This window comes from Sinohyriopsis cumingii, chromosome 2 (assembly GCF_028554795.1).
Source record: "Sinohyriopsis cumingii isolate HCF-2022 chromosome 2, ASM2855479v2, whole genome shotgun sequence".
NCBI classification, from domain to species: domain Eukaryota; kingdom Metazoa; phylum Mollusca; class Bivalvia; order Unionida; family Unionidae; genus Sinohyriopsis; species Sinohyriopsis cumingii.
The window spans coordinates 81510489-81531530 of NC_142962.1; the positions used below are offsets into that span (position 1 = coordinate 81510489).

The 21042-nt window shown below is 33.2% G+C and overlaps 1 protein-coding gene across 3 annotated transcripts in view; it reads left to right on the forward strand.

The window, feature by feature from the left end:
* The window catches only part of LOC149805275 (steroid hormone receptor ERR2-like), a 236276-nt gene extending 215403 nt beyond the window's left edge, over positions 1 to 20873 (forward strand). For all 3 annotated transcript variants that reach the window (XM_089949034.1, XM_089949044.1, XM_089949054.1), the window contains one exon: positions 1624 to 20873. In XM_089949034.1, coding sequence (XP_089805160.1) covers positions 1624 to 1865 — 242 coding nt within the window. In that variant the 3' untranslated portion in view covers positions 1866 to 20873. The remainder of the gene's footprint in view (positions 1 to 1623) is intronic.
* The last annotated feature ends 169 nt before the right edge of the window (positions 20874 to 21042 follow it).

The following is a 21042-nucleotide window of genomic DNA, read 5'->3' on the forward strand; positions in this document are numbered from 1 at the left end:
GAAAGCAATGTTGATTTACCATACACAGATGCCTACCCCCACTTCTATATTCCTTTAATATTCTGACCATAATAGTGACTCTTCTATGGATCTTTGGTTATAAAGCCAATGTTTCTAGATGTAGAACCAAATATTGTATCATTAAAGAAGTTTGGAAACTTGAATTATGAAGAGAATAATCAAATATTTTCTTCAGAAAACATAATGGTGTGAGATGATTTGTATTTGAGTATTAGCCACTTATTTTTGAGAAACGATAACCCAATTTCAAGGTTATCTTTTAATGCTGTTAGTGAATTTATGTAGAAGATTTTATACAATAATTTGGGTCTTCACCATCAACCATGACCCATCTATATAAGTACCATGCATTTGGGGTAAGGAAGAACCCCATTAATTTTGTGGCGAAAAGATCAATTTCACTGTAACTGAAAGAAGAAAGTTGGCATTATAAGTTGTGGTTCTGGAGCCTGTACCAGAGTAAGTGGATTGCTTGCTTTTAAGATATAGAAAAGGTCTTTTGAAAAATTTGGGGTCAAAAAGTCTGTTTCATTTAATAATTTTGCAGGATGTGTTGTATTCTTGATGAACAATATCTGATCACTGTCACTTGTATATTTTTTAAATTGTCATTATTATTGAACCATCAGCAGTAAAGGCATTAAATCATTTTGTCTTCAGTGTAATACTTGCACTATCCAGGGCAAGAAATAACCAACAGCTGTTTGCCAGCCATCTGGCATGCTCAACCAAGCACCAAACAATGGGTTGGTCTGTAATAGCTTGTCACCTGAATTTAACCAATATATTATGGAGTCTAAAGGTTAGAGGTCAGAGGTCATGGTCATAGTAAGTCTTGTAAGGAAGGTGGATTCTGCTGAGCAAGTTTAGCTAAGAAATGCATACCTTGAACTAAAGGTTGCTCCAAATTTTGCCTCTCTCTTTGAACAAATTCTTCCTGCCTCCAAAAGAAGTATCCATTTTGCAGTGAATTACAATTTACCATGAAGAAATAGTGCCTGACAGTCAAAATACCACAATACTGCCAGATGGTGATCATTCCTATGACATAAACAATGTTTGGCTGATGTCCCATTTAAAAATTAAGTAAATGTATGTCCATTTATTGCCTACACTCTGATATTACGATGGAGGCAAAAATTAATTGTTCCTGTCATTTCGATGTTTTTTGTATAAACCGTTCCATTACTACCGTTAATACCCAACAGTCCTGTTAATACACTTTCTTCATCTTTAAAGTTTCTTTGCTCTATTAAGTCACACAAAAATGCACTTTTTGAGCATTTTTAATTTTCATTTGTAAGTAAACACAGAAAGTATACCCTAAATATGTGTTAATGATTTTAGGCAGTTGTAAGTTGAAATATTAGTGTTTAAAGAGCTAATGGAATCGTGCAGAGTTGTTTGGGTGAGAACACACAATTGCTAATTTCCATGGAACATTTACATACATAATACCAGTGTAATTAAAAAACTGTTGCATTTTATTATATTTTACAAAGTCAATGTAAAAAAATATTCTCTCCTATTTTGTGTTGGAAAAGTAAAGTTGCTCATTCCTGCGATGCATGACCCTCACGAGAATGTATTTTCTTGCCACAGATTTAATCACAGAGAAAAACGAGGCAGTGAAAATACTTCAAGACAAAGTCCAAGATGCACTGATGGAATATGTAAAATCTAGAAGTGGCGGTAGCTTACGACGAATGGGGCAGCTTTACCTTCTCTTGCCACCTCTCACTCATTTAAAACTTCTTGCCAAACAGTACTGGTTCGATGTCAAGAAAGAGGGACGCATCATTATGCACAAACTGTTCTTAGAAATGCTAGAGGCTGATTCTTGACAATACTCCTCTATTTTAGATAAAGTTAAAATATAGTTATGCAGATTGAGTCTATGGTTATTGTTATTCCTATTATGAGTGTGTGGAATGTACACTAATATTGTCATTATCATAACCATCATCATCATTATCATGTGCATTTTATTCATCAATGCCACTGTTATCAATATCTTATTCATCACAGGTGCCATCTTCATTGCCATCGTCTTAACCACACACACACACAAATTATCCATTTGTTAGAAAAGGAGTTTATTGTCACAGATTCCCCTGCTATATATACTTGCATACAAATTGGCTCCATATTAAAACTACATAGACCCAGATCTGCCCTCACATAATGCAACAGACAATCTGAATCTGTGTAACTAGAACAAGCAAGATGGACTCTGTTCTGCTGGCACATTATGCGATTGCAAATCAGGGTGTATGTTGTCTGCAGTTGGATCCGACTTTAATAGGCAAGTATATTTAGTATATCACCTACATAGACACTTCATTTAATCAAGAATTCATATAACATATATGTACTTCTGTATCAGGATAAAGTTCTGTATTCATGTTACCATATAATGGGTTATGAATACTTGCTGTTTATTAACATAGACAAAAGATAGTATGCAAATGAAGTATTAACATACAAGACAATAGGAAAAATAGCCTTGTACATTGTAAACTGTATTAGGGTGTGTTTCTTCATAGAAAGAATTAGTTTGATGCTTGTAACTAGAGATTAGTTTTCATCACAGTGGCAGTGATATTTGGCTTTCTTCTAGTCTGGTGGAAGCAGTTCTGTCAAGTATCAATTGATAGGCCAGATTTCTTTTTTTTTTTATTACAACATTATGTTGATCAGAGCGAGTATTTTATTAAAACATTTACTAAATTATAGTATTTTCAAGACAGCCATAAGGATATGGTAATGTTGGAATAATAAACAAGATATACATCAATCACACAGGTTACCATTTTCTATTTGAGAAGTAAAAACTTGTATGTGTAAAGTTTAGTGCTACTTAAGCTGTGATTAAAGTCTCTATTGGGCTTTACAATGACAGCCAGATGCCATTTTTGCAGTCATTCTCTTTTAGACTGGTTCCATACATTCTGCTAGACTGGAACCAGGTTTTTAATTGTATTGTGAATTGAGAGAGAAGTAAAGAACCAGTCTGTGACATGGCAAAAATGGCAGATGATTGCCAATATAAATATTAGAGACTGCCAAACACGTGTTAGTTGTAAACCCATGCATTTAAGGTATATCTTATTCTTACTTTAAACAAATAACAGCATGGAAAAGTGGTGGCAAAACTTGTCTAGTTTAGTAATGCATCTAACAAAATTCTTCGTATTTTTCTTTATTTTGAAGATGGTATAAAAATGATGCAAACAGTTATATCCTCATCCCAGACTTTGTTCTCTTTTTAGGAAGAAAAGTGAAATCTTCCCTTTCACACATTAATGCTGTTGAGCATATGGTAGATTTAAATATTTGGCTTACTAATGCTTTGTAAAATCAGTAATTGGATACTTTTCTGGATTCTTTGATGGTTGTAATGACTGTAATTTTTCATACACACTTTTTATGAATTTGTTGCACAAGTAATTAAAAGTAACAAAAAATAATTATCAATTTTTAGACACCAAATGTTGACATAATTTTAATAAAACTAAAAATATATTTCATCATACCAAAAATTACAGGATACATTTTTTTGTCAAACATCACTTGACGGAATTGTGACAGTGATCACTTTGATATCATGTGCATGTCTGTCTAGCCACATGTCAGCACATTGTTAAAGTTATTTTCTGTCTTAATGAAATGTGGGCTAGACAGAAAAAGATAGTCTTTTGTTATAGATTGATGGTGTATCAAAAATGAGATTGTATGAAAAATTGCAGATAATGCAGTTTAAAATATACATACAAGTGTACTTTATTTATTGGATTGTATTAACAAGCACTCTTGGTAATAGTCTGATGTAAGCATTTGTGTGAAGGAAATATGTAAAATTCAGGGAAAATGGATTAAATTATTCTGAACATAAAACAGTTAAATGGGTGACATAATTGACAAAATGAAGAAATATATTAAATCTAAATAAGTATGTAAAATGATATCCACCTGTGTCTTGAATGAATATGAAATTTTTAGTTTGGTCTTTCATCAGATGAAATAAAATATCATCCAGCTGTGATGTAGAGGGTAGGATAGTCATGTTGAGATTGGCTTTCTTGTTGCTGTAATGACTCTGTATGAAATAGAAATATATAGGAAATAGTGTTTCTTTGTGTGTGTGCATTTGTCTGTGTGCCCAGTGTAGGTAGGTTTGATCTGACTAAATATATATGCAAGTTTGAAGTTAATATTCTAGCTATTCCATGTATACAGTTTGAGCTTGATAGTGAAGCAGGTTAAATAGAATGGAATGTGAGGACTTTTTGATCTTTTATGGAAAGATTAGGAAAATTTATGAATAGATTGCTTGCCTGGTCAAAATATAATTTCTGAGAAAGTTGCTGTTATCAAATGCCATATTTGCTCTTTTATTGGCAGAGACACTAAATCATTCTCTTTGCATTTTTTCCTCTATATAAAATTATTTGATCACAAAATGATCAAAGTAGAAAAGAAACAAAAGAGTAAAATGACTCAAAATGGAAATTCCCCAAAACTTGAAATTCGATGCTGTGTGTGGTATGACTATTTTGATTAAAATTTGTCTTCTTAGCACATAAAGAATATGTTTGCCATTAATTGCAACAAAACTGTTCCCAGAAAACAGAATTTTAAATTAAACTTTGCATTGAGGCACTAGGCTATGCTTCATATTAAAATCAAGGTTCCCATGCTCATAGGAAATTGAGAAGAAATAGTTCAAAAAAGAAACGGTTTTGTTCACGACTGGGAAAAGCAGTTTAATTTTGCAAATATTTATTCTTGTCATGGAATTCAGGATTTTGATGATATAAAAATATATAATTGAGTCCTAATTGAAATGATCATGAGCTAAAATTGTCAAGTCCTTACTTGGTGTCCTTGACAGCGACTGCATTAAACATACAGTGTATAGTGAGAATATATTGGAAGTAGATACATGGGCACAAACCAAACATGGTTTAAAACTGTAGTATCTAGCTTGCATTAGGTGTCCGTGTGTTTTAGAAAGAACACAAGTAGTCTAATGGTAATTGTGCTGTGATGAGTAAAGTGATGACAGGGATGAGTATCTATTGCACCACTTGTCCCCAGGAGGAATGCTTGGAAAAAAGAGACCTTCACATATGGATTTTTAACATGTCAGTTTTATACAATGGTAAATATATTTTAGTGCTTGTCAGAATTTAAAACAACTCTTCTCTAAATAAATAAATAAATTAGCTTTTGTCATATCAGCTTTTGCAGTTAAGCGGAGTAAATTTAACATTTGTATTCACTAAATCAAGAGTTACATGGAATAATATATATGTGTGTATATATATGTATATATATATATACACACACACACACATATATATATATATATATATATACACACACACACACACACACATATATATATATATACACACACACATGCATGCATGCATACATACATATAGTGTTACATCCCATGGTTTAGTACATGTTCTTATATCTAATTCAGATGTTATGGTAGTGTCTCAAAATAAAAAACAGCTTCTGATTTTAAAAATGTGCATTTTTTTAAGCCAAATTTTATTCAGTAAGGATAGTAAGTGAACCTTAAAATAATTACATCCGGGAAAAAATTTTTAATTTTTATTTCTGATAGTGGGAACCCTGTGAAATTATATAACACTTTTGCTAACGTCGCTTCCATTTTAAAGTCCTGAGTCAATATTAAAAAAATGAACTTGCAGAAAATTCTAATGCTAAAAAACAGTGTTCATAAATTATCATTCTCCAGATAAGGGTTCAAGCTTGCCATATTGTATAGGATCTTGATCACTGACAATTATAAGCATCCAAATTATTTATCTTCACATGTAACATTATTCTGGTCTCAGCATAGTCATTCCCATCCAAGTCATAGTGCTGTACACAATATGTGCATGAGAGAGGGAGAGAGAGAGAGAGAGAACAATATTCTGATCATTAATTATGGTAAAACATTTTCCATCATGATATGCATATCTAAATTTCCCATATTTATCATTCATCAGATCTTCTGATTGGAAAACAATAATTCTTCTGGTCTTGTTTATTTCAGTACCGTAATTTAGGTCTCATACCTACTGTATATACTCGCTTTTAGGTGCCGTCCAACTGCATAGACCAAGATCTGCTACTGTGTAATGTACTGGCAGATCTGTGTTTCTTTGCAGATAAGAGTAATTGGTTGAACAGGTAACAAAAACTGATTTGCAAAACCATTATGTGATGACAAATCAGGGTCTTTGTCTTCATTTGGACTGTGCTTATAAGCAAGTATATATGGTGTATTACACTCGGGGGGGGGGGTTTCTTTCAAATATTGGCAATAGTTCACTACCACAGCCCTATCCAATCTACAGAACTTTCGTTTCTGTTACACATGGATGCTACAAGAAGAACATTTGGTTTGTGACACTGTGATACATGAAATACATGATGAAATTGGCTTTCCTGTTTCAGTGAGAAAAACCAGCTTCTGTGCAGAATGTTGTCCTAAAACTGCATAAAATATTAAATTACTGCCATTCTAGTGTTGATAGCTAGAGTTATCCAACCTTTGTTTTTGCTCATCTCCTTTGCTATAAAACAGTTATTGAATATAGCTTATTGAATAAGTCTGAAAATTTCTTCCTCTTTTATCCATAGATTTTTGAATTGGGTTGAGGTTTTGAGCATGTTTATATACCAAAAAGACCTATAGGATTTTTTTTCTTTTTCTGCAGAAATGGTGTGTTTGAATACCATCCTTGACAAAGACAAGTAGTCCAGTGCTGTCCAACCTTTTTTGACACCGTGGGCCACTGAAAAGCAATCACTGTATAGCTGCTCGAGCTCTGGCAGGCCATTTAAAATCAGCCTGTGGGCTGCAGGTTGGACAGCACTGAAGTAGTCCATCAGTTATGAGTACATGTACTGATAATTGGGATTTGGGGGAGGTGCCCTATTATGGATAGTGCACCCAAAACATGGGTCTGTCGAAGAAGAAATGGGGCATAAACTTTATAACCATATGTTGGATTTAGTTACTGTTGATTGATGTTTAAGATGTAGATTCTAAACTGTTTCTTGTCTTTCAAGTGCTGGGCACTTTTCAGTATGTTAGTCAGTTACATGTACATGGGCAGAGAATCAGTTAGTGCTGTATGGAAGTGATAGATGAATTTAAAGCTTAGAAGGTCATTTCATATCCAAAACTTGGTCCAACACTGATTAAAACTTGAGCAGTTGAGGTAACAGAGTCTTTTTGCTAACTGGCCTTGTTTTACTTAGTCATATAGTCTATAGTTTCCTTCAGTCTCTCTGGCAGCTTGTACCCTTTACCAGTTTGAAAAATGAAAAGCATCAAGGATATGAAATATGCACCGAAGTTGCTCATTTTATTCATTAATTTATCATTTTCTTTCTCTTTTGTCACCAAATGGTACCTAACATTGTCACCTTTTTCACATATCAAACTGAAGGGAAGTTTTCACTGTAATGAGGACCCTGCTTACTGTTATTTTAGGGTTGCTGGGAAAGTCCATTTTCATTGAAGGGATGGATGAAAGGCAAGGTATACATATACAGCAAAGATAAACATTCATCTGCATCTGATGTATGCAGTGTGTAATTCTAATGTATTTCAAAAAAGAAATGTGATGTTGGTGGGGAATATGCCCTAAATCTCAGTGTTACAAAAATTTATGGAAATGTCTGGAAGTTGTGGAACAATGAACCATCTCACTCCATTGTGTGTGAACAACACACACTTGCCCATGCAAATATGGATGATGTGTTAGTGTTGAAGTTCCAGTTGGGTTTGAAATGCAATGAAGGTGACAGAGTTAGGGATCCTTTTGTAATGATTTGAGTTAGAAATTATAAATTAATTAATGAAATCAGTATATTTTATGATTTTTTGTTATATTTTTGATTTTTAAATTCTGTTTGGATTTGACAGAAACTATAACAGTATGTGTTAAGAAGAGTTTAAATTAGCTGCAACTATACTTCAGAATCCATGAATTTTGTTATGTTTGATTTGGGAGCTAGTGGCATGGTAGAAGAAGCCATTATAACTGCTCTGAAAGATAGGAGACATTCAGATATCAGGTTATGGGTTGAAGTGTTGAAGGATACGAGTCCACATACAAACCAGCCAAGCTGGCCAGGATCATTTTGTCTGGCGGTACGTGTGCCTGACTCGAAGAATACCCCAATTTGAGCCCTTCTGGCAGCTATACTTCACATTCTTCCTGTTGTGTGTACTGTTGGCCTGAAAGTAATGGTCTAAACTTGTTTAGATCAGAACAGTGCTTTTTGAGACTGAAATAGGGAAAAATGAAAGGATCAACATACTACCTAACTACCAGTTCAATGAATGCCCGTCCCCATTGTTGAAACCCACCTGTCCCGATGTACAGTGTGAACAAAATAATGTAAAATTGTTTACAACAAACCAAAAATGGTTGGCCACTCTAGCCATCTCACTGAAGAGGAGAATTATTTTCAATTACAAAATTTAAAAATGCATGTCCATGTGATATTCATTTAGGTCCTTAAAAAATTTATTTTCACATTTTCATTGTTTAAAATGATACTGGTCATTTTTTATTGATTGGTGATTTTGCTATGCATACTTGACCAATCGGACCATCCTGTGATATCATTTTGTTTCATCGGCTATGCCATTAGTCACACCCTCAGTCTACCAAGTGAGTAAAATTTTTAATTATATTCATTTCTCTGTACATAGAGGCTTTTTTTTTTGATAGATGATAATGGACTCCTCAATTCTATTTTTTATAGATGTTTAATAGTGTTAAAGATTGTTTTGTCATTACCTGTGGATTTATTTTATCCACTGGATTCATATTTGTTCTGCATGTCACTATTCAGAAATAGAGAGCTTGATTTTAATTTTCCATTTTGTATTTGTTCAGGGGTTTAAGATGTCTGTTTGCATGTTTTTCTGTCGAGGGAGTCTGTTTTGTGTTGTAGAATGGAAACTAGTACTGCTTTGGTCCTGAAGTATGGCACTATTCAGTGGAGTCATACAAATGTCCCATGCTATAAGTGAGGTTGTAATGGAATACATTATACATAGGAATACTATTACCTGATGTAATGGGATTCATAAGTACCCACTTCGCATAAGGGAATATATTATACTGAGATGCCACATTATGCAGGGGAATGTGTTAGACTGAGGTGCTACTTTATGTATGGAATGTGTTTTACTGAGGTGCCACTTTATGAAGGGGATGTGTTATACTGAGGTGCCACCTAGTTTAGAGGAACGTGTTATACCGAAATGCTTAATACTGATAGATGACTTATTTTTTATATGTTTATAGGTTTATGTTTAAGTTCTATCATGAGAAGTAAAAACAAGGATTAGATTCATGTACTTTATAAGATTTTGGGGACTTTCGAACTGTGTTAGGGTATTTTGTTGTGGCTCACCAGACCAAATAATTAAAAAAAATTCAGAGTTCCAAGATCACAAATTTGTGATGTACATGATGTTTCCCTTCTTATGTTAAAACTACCTCAATATGAAGAAAACAATATTCAGCTAAGAAAGTACTGTAATTAAGATATATCTCTTGATTAGACAAAAATGAACATTTTCTGCTTAATATTCTAAACTGCCCCCACACACACACATCGTCAAGAAAAATTCTTAAATTTTCAGTTTGATTGATAGTTTAACTTTCAGAACATGGTGTAAGATGCATTTTTTTATTTTCCAATATAATGTGATTTTTTACTGTATCGTCTCACCTTCTAAAGATATGTGTAGATACGAACTTTATACCTTGAAGTAAAAAGGAGGTAGGGGAGTGGTAATGTTTATAAGCAAAATGCATTTCTTATTTAGATATATGTTTCAATACAGAGTACAAATATAATTGGAATGGATTTGTATTTTTAATCTAACAAATTACAAGTGTAATTGGAATTAGTATATTCAAGTATTTGTAAAATGTAAAAGCATATCCATTGATTCCTGTCATCCTGTAGGGTTTTGTGAAGAAGTCATGTACAAGGGAGACAACTCTTTTATAACTAGTGTAACATAGCCTTCCATTCATTATGATTTGACGTGTTCAATTAGGGAAAAAAAAACATGGATCAGAAGTTTGTCTTTGCATAATACTTTGTGGAGTTTTTTTAGTCAACAGCCATAGATATAATAAATATTTTGCAACAAAAAATTTCAGCTTGCTGGATTCATGGTTGCATTTCACTTATGAATTGTGAGATCTAAAATTAAAGTTAAGATAGAGGACTTGAAATTAGGAACTCATTTTCATTATTTTCATATGTATAACCTCCACCTGACTTTGAACACCATAGACCAAAATGTGCTAGAGAATAATGTTCTGGCAGATCAGATGGAGGAGGGGGTGTTCATTGCCTTAAGACAACTATATTGGTACGTCATTATAAGGACCTGTATTGCTTCTCCCTGAAGACCCACTTTTTTTAATATTTACTGCCAGAGGACCCGTTCTTTATGACCGATCATAATGAGTTCTGAAAGATCTCTACTTGTAGATCATTGGGACTCGTACATGCCCATTAAGAGGGCTAGTAGGGCCTGCACTGTCCACTTGAAATTGGAATCAGGGGCATCAAGATGGTCCCAGATTTGCTAAACAGCTATAATGTTCTTTAATATTAGTTTTTGATTTTAAAAAATTGCTTATTAGGTGGCAACAATTTTCACACAAAATTCAGCCACTTTCAAGGATTAAAAAATCCTTATGTACACCTTCAATGAATCTTGATTTGTCTCGGAGAAAAATCAAGCTATTTTTGGTAATTGGTGAGTTCCACGGCTTGGTTTGAAAAGTAAATGATTATTTTTCATTCATCCTCCTAGCTCGTCATCTGACCAAACTAGCAATATTCTAAAATGTCTCGTAAGTAAGATAACATAGTGTCAGTTTGAAGAAATATTTTGAGATGTTGAGTAAAATGGGTCATATCGTACAACAGCAGATCTGGATTTATACTGTTTTGCAGTTGGGGGTTTGTTGCACATTGAAATACAGTATATGTATGTGTGGTTGATAAATTGCATGCCACATACATCGTCTTATCTTTTTGTATCCAGGTAACCTGAAAATGAAGCTACTTTTAAGGTTACTGTGGTTTACCCATGTCACTCCCAACATCATGGTGTGAATGCTGTTGTCTGTGGCCAGAATGGGTTAGCAGGGTTTTATAATTACATGACATCATTCAATCTTGGGTAATTACAAATCCTGGTTGATGCACTAGGTCCTGACGTGGCATTTTTAACAATTAATTGACATTTAGCATACTTTTAATCATTACAATAAAAAAATTTATGCTAGAAAAATTGTATGTTATTAAAAATAGTTTATAGAAAGCATGCAGATGAAAAGGTAGATAAAAAGTCTGCATCTCTTCAAATGATGGTTGCACTATGAAAATCTTACTATTTTTAATTTGAGATTGCTAGAAACTACATATTGTTATGTTTCAGAATTTTGAGTTTTTAAATTTTTCTCTTGCTATAATTAACATTATTTATTCTTCAGTATTACATACCATAAATTATCATGCTCAGATTTGATTTCGCATACCAAAGTCATTTCATAAAGACATGAATTTGTTAAGAAAATTGAGATGGATCTACTCTACTATGAAGGTTTCATTCCAGTAATAAATGTCAGAGACATTATTGGGAAGAAAGCTATCTGGTGAATTGTTATTTTGCTTAAATATGCCAAGAAAGATAAGTTTTTGTTGTTGTAATTTTACACTAATCCGCACTCCCATCTCCAGTTTTTTCCCTGCCATTAAATGCTATGACATTACTGCTTCTACCTCTTAGTGAATTAAAGGAACAGTATAAATGTTAATTTTTATATTGACATTTTGCTGATAATATTGCGGTATCTGTTGGCTGTTAAAATTTGATCTGCAAGAATTTTCAAATATTTCACAGGTTGACTTATGTGAACTAAAAGATCTAAGGAGAATGGTATGCAGTACATTTTGTAGCTCTAAAATGTGCATATATCGTAAATGACCTGTTTTTATTGTGAGTAATTAGTCAAGATAACTAAATTTATTCATTGCTTGATACTTTTTAAGGTACCTAAGAATGCTAGCATGACGGATATCATTTATTTTCTGTAGATATTTATTTTCCAGGAGGAAAAACCGTATTAAAAATACTTAACGAAGATGACTGAATTCATTTACCTTCCAGTATTTTTGTTATGGTTTTGTATTGTTATGCATATTTCAATTGACCGCTCAGGTGGCCTATTGGTTAGAGCATCAACCTCAGATGCGAGAGGTCATGGGTTTGATCCCCGGTTGATTCATACCAAATACTTACAAAAATGGTACTAATAGATGCCTCGCTTGGCACTCACATTAAGAGGTTAGTGTTAAATTAATTACATCTTGAATTGGGGGTGCAGAAGTTCCATAAAAGTTTCTTTGCTGAAATTAGTTGCATTTTATTTGAAATGGATATCTAATATGAAATGACAATTAGTTTTAATTCATGGCAATAGAAGGAGCAGCAGTAGTATTAATAGCAGAATGCTACATTATTCCTGTCTCTTAAAGAAAATAGTCCACACCTGTAACCTGATGCAGTAATGGTGGGTCATTCAAGGGGGTCGACTGGGGAGTAGTGCAAATTGTTATAAACTGTTTGTACCTGCTTTAAAGTCCAACTGCAAACTGCACAGGTTCAGATCTGCCATCACATCATGCACTGGCAGATCTTGGTCTATGCAATTTGTTTGGAATAGAATGAACAATATAAACCCTGATCTGTTGGCATATTATGCAACATCAGATTAATGTCTTTGTTGTTTGAAGTTAGATTCAACTTGTAAGTATATATGGTAGGTGTGGCTTGTGGCCAACAAAATTTTTACAGAGACAATACCTGTACATGTCATAGCAGAATGGTGCTCAATAGATTGCACGAAATACATGAATATGCAGTGTGAATTTTTCTTAACCAAGGTGTATAATATAGAAACAAAATATCTGGTATTGTTTTGCTGTGTGCAGTTGATATGATACAGGCCTCTGTTTGGCTGAAAATCACAATGAAAAAGTTTTCACTCAGATTTTATTCATGGACCACATGAGGAATGTTGTTGCATCCTTTGAACTGTATGTTTGTCAGCACGGGGGGGGGGCAGGAAAATAATGCCACAATATGGATTTTTTCACTGAAACATTTTGGCAGATTCAGCTGAAATTGCTGATGCTCAACCTATTTTCCTTCCGTAATTACTAATAATGCTCTTTTAGAAAAACCTGCAAACGACCATAAAAAATTTTCCAAGTATACAGCTTGTTTTGAAAATAAGAAGCATGGTTTAAAAGTGAATTTTTAGACCAGTGATGCATTGGGGTAGGTTAGAATAGTGTTCTGACATTGGATTATTGCTTGCTGGTATTATTTACTAATTAAGCGTTCAGATTTTTCACCCATCACTGTGGGGGGGGGATTGATTTTTGAAAAAGCAAACAGAGGCCTACTGCATTTGTTTGTGTGCAACATACAGCTGATTAAAAAGAGCATATACTCTGATCTGCTAACTCACCAGCATATTAAAGTCTGCTGTTCACATAAAATCACAACTAGATTGAATAGCATATACCCTTATCCTCTGGCACATAATGCATCAGCAGATCTGGGTCTATATGGCTTATACTTAGGTCCAGTTGGATACATGTTGCATGCAAGCAGATGTGTTAGTTATTGTTTTTTTTTATAACTATTTCCCCCTGTGTGAAAAGCCATTCCAGTGCATGAAAAGCACATTTGCTGTACAACATGAGTTTGTTGAAGATTTTTGTATTCTGATCTCTGTTACATATTGTAGTTTCTCCTCTTTGGAAACCTTGTCACTTACCATATGTATCTGTGTATAACCTGCCCAAATCTGTTAACAGTGTAGTTCCAGCTGTGCCACTGCATAATGTGCCAGCAGATTAGGCCTGGTCAGGAGATCATAAAACTCCAAGCTCCGTAAAATTCCAAGCTCGACTTGTTTGGGATTGAATTGTCAGTCTGGGCCAGTCAAAAATAATGTTACAATGTTCTTTGACACAAGGTCTCCAGCACTCAAACTCAGAAGTTTTATGATTTCCAGGGCTGGAGATCACGAAACTTGGGGCTTGTTTGAGATTGAGTTTCGACTAGCAGCCAATCATAAATGACCTTTCAATTGTTGTGTTGCTTGTGATTGGTTAAAACAAAATCTCAAGCTTCAGAGTTAGGTGAACTCCAGGTCTCGTTCTGTTTGGTTTACTTAAAATTGGAAGTAAAAATCGGTAGTAAAGACCTGTTCTACTGGCAGCCTTTGTTTTGGCATGTATGGGGCAGCGCAGTTCACAGCTGAGTCCACTTTGTACATAAGCCATTACTGTAGATGTCAAGTTGTGTAACTGTTGATCTCTGCAAGACTCCTCACTCGTTCACTATTTAAATTTCACTTCTAGAAATATTTATTATTCATTTAACCATTATAATGAAACATTTCATAAAGCGTTTTCTGAATATTTGATTGATTTCAATAAGAACATTCTAATGTCTGTTTTAGTTGCCTTATGTTAAATATATTAATCATTGATTTTTCTAACCCTTGACATTTTAAAGAGGCTGAAAGCAGGATGAAAATGAAAATGTATTCAGTTATTAAGTGAATATGAGTGAATAAAGAAAAAAATTCAATAAAACCTTCATGTTGGCAGCACCTGTGCCTTTGTTATCAATCTTGTCCAGTATTGCGTTTACACATTTTTAATTCCCCCAAAAGCATGTGAATTCATCAAATATTCATACATGTTAATGCATGTTATAGTTCAATCTTTTACCAAGGAAATATTAAATATCATATTGACAGAGACCTAGACCATAACTTCATCTCATAATTGTCCATTAAACTCGTACGTAAAATCCATACAATTTTCAGTTTCATTATTATCAGTAAACAATCAGTATGTTGGAAAAAGGGATATTGGCATTGGTTTCATTCTTTAATATATACTGTATTCACTTGCTTTCAAGTAGGGTCCAGCTACAAACAACATTGACCCTGATCTGCTGGGACATTATGTGCACACAGATCAGGATCAATGTTGATCTGCTGATTACTTCTAACAAATGATGATCCTTCTATGGAAGCAACTGTATGGACCCCTTCATCATTCTTTCTGTGTGAAAGCACATTGGTTGGATCACTGCCACAATCCATGAATTTAAGTATTGATAAAAAATATAATTGTTCACAAAACTGCAGAAAATTTGTGCCCATCAAAAAAATGGAAATGAATTCATTGTATTTGATGAGGAACAATCTTGAGTTAAAATTCTATACATGTACAATTATTACAAAGTTGAATTTGGGGCTGGCTAGATAAAGCTGATATGCAGATGTTAGACATGTTTGTTTCTCAGTAAAACCTTATGGGAGACTACTTGTCATTTATGACCAGATATTTCATTCATCTGTCAGAGTTACCTCTGTTAAAAGACCACCTATCTTGAGAGACCATTGTTAATGACAGAAGGGTAATCTCTCCAGATGTTGGTTTTACAGTATACTTTTAACTCTCAAGAAAATTGGAAGATCCATTTATTTTCAGTGTACACATTTTTTTCTTCATGTGTCATCTGGATTTTACATTATATTCACTTTCATTCAGTTCATGCCATTCAAGTTGTTGTAATATACAAAAGTCATATATGGAGGATTGATAAAAATACCTAAGACAGTGCTTCATTTTCTCATTTTCATGGTAAATTTATCAGAATATCATCCTTAAAAGTAAGTGTAAATTAAGCTGTTGGCCAAATAATTTCATCATAATGAAGAATACATACCATTTTTTTTTTCTTCTTCAACAAATGTATATTGAGGCATTAAGCTTGTTTGTGTTGGATCTATACAGATCACTATTTCAGTCAGATATCAACCTTTCAAGGCAGCTATTTTTTTAAAAGCCACATCATGTGGTTCATTCAAAAACTTCTTTTGGTAAATTGTAATTATCTTTAAACATCCTTTTAACATTAATATATAGTTTATTCATTTATGCTATGGGTAACAATTTTCATAATTTTGACCGATCTTTTTTGTTGCTTCTTTTCATGTGGCGATATTATATCAACCACAAAATCCAGGAAAATCTGTATCCCACAAAAATAATGAATTCTCAGTGTATGTGTTTGTGTGGATATATATATAAATTTTCTAATTGCATCAAATCTTTCAGAGATTGTTTTTGTCAAGAGAAAAAATGAGAAGAATCAGCATGACAAAGCATGGTGCAAAAAGAGATACTGGCCAAGCACTTTTGAGATCCACAGGTCCTTTTTTTCAATGTCGATGACACAAATAACAATCAGAAACACAAAAACTATAAGAAAATTTCTGCTTATATACTGTTATGTAATGGTGAACCTAAAACCACAAAATCTGCTACAGAAAACTGTTCTTTGAACTATTTACATTGTGGGCAAATCGGGTATTCCAGCTTGACTAACTTGCTCACATGCGACACATTTAACTTTCTGAAACAGAAAATGTATTTTGGCTGCAGCAGCATAAATCAGTTTTTTAAAATCTTTGAGATTAATATATAACCTATAAGGAAATTTTATGCATTTTAATACATTTTGGATGCATGTTGATAACAACACAAGAATACTTTTAATTTTAAAAGGCAACTAATGAACAATCCCAATTTTAAAAGTTCTGTTTTATTCAAAGTGACATGTACACAGATGGCTAAGTACAGATTATAGCAAAAGACCAAGGTATTTCACATCAGTTTGCATTGTTACTTGCTGATGGGAATGCAGATCATTTTCAACATGCTTTAGTTGTTGAATTTACAGCAATCAGTAATTGTTTTCATGCTGAATTTTCTTCAGCAAGGATTGTATCAAATCAGTAGCACCCATTATTTTCACTTTGGCATCTTGACAAAATGCTATTGACATGAAGAGTACTTCACATTCTTTTCACATTTATATTTGCTGCTCATTATTCCAATTTTACGTCTGTAAAATTGGGCATTTATGTTTACTTATCTCTGTTATTAATGTATGTAGTGATTAGAAGATTTGCCCTAGTTTGCCATTAATTTGTATTTTTTTGTGTATTTATACAACCTTGTTATCCCAAGTCACTGAACCATTCCCAGTTTGAAGTTTCTTTTTAGTTGTATGTGTTTTATTACTGAATTCTATTTTTGTATAGCATGGAGTTGGCATTTAACTAGAGATATAGGATATTAAAAAATAATATAACTGTTAAAAACTAGCCTCAGATTGATTGTGGTAGGTGTAGGCATATAAGGAATGAGTTTGTTATTTAAAGGATTTTTGTTAGGCAAGTATAATAACCAAGTGTGCATTTTTGATAGTGTGACTGTTGCCGTTATTCTACTGACAGCCAAAAAATTCTGAATTTGCTCTGAAACAAACTATAGTGAAATATGTATAAAATCAGATTTATGTAAAGCAGAAAATTCAAGTAATTCTTTTGATTTTCTATTTTCTTCATCTGGAGATGAATTGTAACAAGAACAAAATTTGATGTATTTACTTATATAACATGTATACAAAAAGCATTGATCTGGACTTGTGATTTATGCCAGTACAGCAGAAACATGCCTTCGTTGTGTGTTTTACTGTTTATGCTCTGGCTGATATGGATGCAGTTTGTTGTTGCAAGCATAAATACTAATAGTTCAGTTTTAGTTTACTGGGTTGTACTGAATGTTATAACAATATGGAATCCCATAAAAGCTGACCTGAAGCCAAAGTGTTTATGGCATTAACATGTGAAAACATTCAGTATGCCCCAGTGAGTTACTTAATTTATTACCTCATAAACCCAGTTATGTACCCTAACCTTTTAGGATACAATTTCATTGCTGATATGCATTGTAAATCTCTTGGCAGACATTTTTCAGTATGCAAACAGTTGTTTACAAACAGGATGCTAGTTTTAGCAGTTACCTCCCTTGTTCCTTCCTCTGTCCCCTATCCAGGCAATCCATATTGAATTAAAATCTAGATTTCTTTTGGGAGATAATATACACTGATAATAAGACACACATCATAAAATTGAGATATTTAGATCACAGATGAGATATTAGCACATAAACTTGCAAAGGTTGTCAGCGATTTTGTTATACACATTAGTGTATTGCCTATTGTCATGTGACTTACACCCAACTCGTAAGCAACATGATCCAGCTATTACCTTGTTGGAGTTCTTGCACAAAATGTTTTAACAGAAATACTGATTTTGTGTCTTGATAAATGATCTGTTACATTATTGGAATTTTGTTGGTGAGGTAATAAATCACATACCCACTATAGTTCATTCCACACCACATCACAAACTTTATCTTATCTTTAACTCCGTAAATTTTCAGTTCAGCATCATTAAATGCAGTTAAAAGTACCTAATTTGTTTCAAAGTATTTAAAACAAATTATTTACTTTTAGCTATCATTAATAACGCAGACCTGAAAATTTATCATGTTATAGATAGGATAAAATTTGTGATGCTGTGTGGAACAAACTGTAGAATATATTTTGTATCAATAACTTCACTGATATCACTAAGTTGTTGATATAAAAGAAATTACAATTCGTAGTGATGCTTGAATGCACATTTCTTCAAATGTTTTGTTTTCTGTCATACAAAATAACATCAATTATAACATATAGTAAGAGTGCTACCTTTGAGACTAGCTGTACCTGTGTAATGTCCAAGTTAACATTTAACTTGTTACTTTGTATAATTGTGAATCTGTATTTGTTGATATGTATGCATAAACATAATTTTTAGGAAAACAAAAGAGTATTCATGTTTTTTTTTTAAAATAACATGGTGGAACCAGTTGATAATAAATTGGGATTTAGCAGATTTCAGCTAATATTGAAGAACTGATGGAAGTGTTGATGATTGTATAATTTACACATTTTTAGTTATGTTTAAAGACAATACTGTATACAATGGATACATTTCATCAGTCCTTATGAATTATTATAAATGCATAATACACATTTAATCAGGATGTTCTGTTATCTTGCAGTACCACAAAGTATTTTTATCTGATAGCAAGACATGTCATTTCAAAACATTACAGGTACACAAATTTAGATCTTTAGTGATACAAATTATGTACATTTATGGAATAAGAAGGGCTAGATTTATTAAATTTAGTAGCAAGAAAGCAACATTTTTTTAAAAAATTTTTTTTTACAATTAGCAAATGAATTGTGGTTATGCCCACCCTTCCTTCCAAAATAAATTGCCTTAAGTTCAGCCTGTGATGGCAACAGAGAATGGAGAGGTTGCAAACATCATTCTCGATTCCAAACAAAAATGTTTTTTTGCTTTAATTTCAAAAATATTATTTCAGTATGTTCAGGTCATATTGAGCCCAAAGGGAATCTTAACGGGATAATATTTCAATGTTTCTGGGTATATAAATTGTGACAGCTCATTTATCAATTATGTAACAGGACTAAATTTATTTTACTTTTCACTGTTCATATATTACTTACAGATAATTGTAAACCTGTAAATTTCGAGAATTGCGTCATTGCTAAAAATAAATTTGCAAGAAAATATACTGTATATATGCTCGTGTAAGTTGAATCCAACTGCAGACTGCACAGACCCAGATCAACCGTCACATAATGCACTGACAGATCTGGATCTATGTTGTTTGTTAGGAGTAATCAGCAAACAAAATAGACTGATCTGCAGGTGCATTATGCAATGGGTCTAGGTGATTGGCAGTTGGACTGTTTGAGTAAATAGGGGAGATCAAATTTGTTTATTAATCAACTCCTGATAATGCTAGTGTACTGAATACATGTCTGTCTGCACAGTGAACTTCATTTTATTTAACGTAATCACAAATTCATGAGATTGACTATATATGGAACGTTGCTTTTCTTATTTGCTTACTGTGCAAAATATAGTTTTTACTATATTACAAATAATGAGAGCAAAGTTTTATCAATGTAGTTGAATGCCAAATTCACATTATTTTTAAAAATAAATTGAATGTGAGTACAAATTCCATTAGGTAAATAAATGTTTTTCCAAAAATTACATCTTTAATTAGCTCAATGAAGATTCAGCGAAACACATGGCATATTCAGCACATATTTACTTCAGTTTGTATATACAATTAATTTGCCTTTTCTTGCTACCTAAAAAGGAAATGATCTTTACAAATTACATGCCATTTGCAAAATGTAGCAGGAGCCCAAGCTCAAGTGGTCACAGGCACTTGCCTTTACAGATAAGACATCACCTTTGCCTGCATGGGTTCAAGTCTTGGCTCTATCAATGAGGGTTTCCCCAAGTTCTTCCATCACCAAATGTACTGGCTGCCATGTCTAGCCTATCTTGTGCTGAAACTGGTGTTAAACCCCAAAACACCACAAGGCAATGCATCACTTTTTTCCCCAATTATACTAGCCATTCATAGATAGGTCTTGCTGTTTGACAAAAGTCCATGAGATTGAAGCATTTTCAAATAAAATCATCCACTGGATCCTTTTTAAATGTTCAACATGGTTTGTAATTCTCATCCTGTCCTACTGTTGATCCATTATTGCAGTTTATAGGAAGAAATTACACAATATGTTTAAAAGAATTTTTGATAATTTGTCAGATGAGACTTGGAGGCAGAAAGTTTGATTTGAATGTATGATACAGATAATTATCTCATACCTCTGGTTTGTTTTTGTTTGTTATGTAAATATATATAAAAGCTTGCAGAACAAAGTATGTGTTTTTTTATCGCTTTATAGCTTAAACTTCCATTTTCTCTATTCTCAGCAGCACCAATTTTGGAATTACACACACTTGCTTATAACTTTAGTTCAGCAGACCCATATCTGTCTGCACATTTTGTGCCAGAGGACCAGAGTCTGTGTTGTCTGCAGCTCAACTT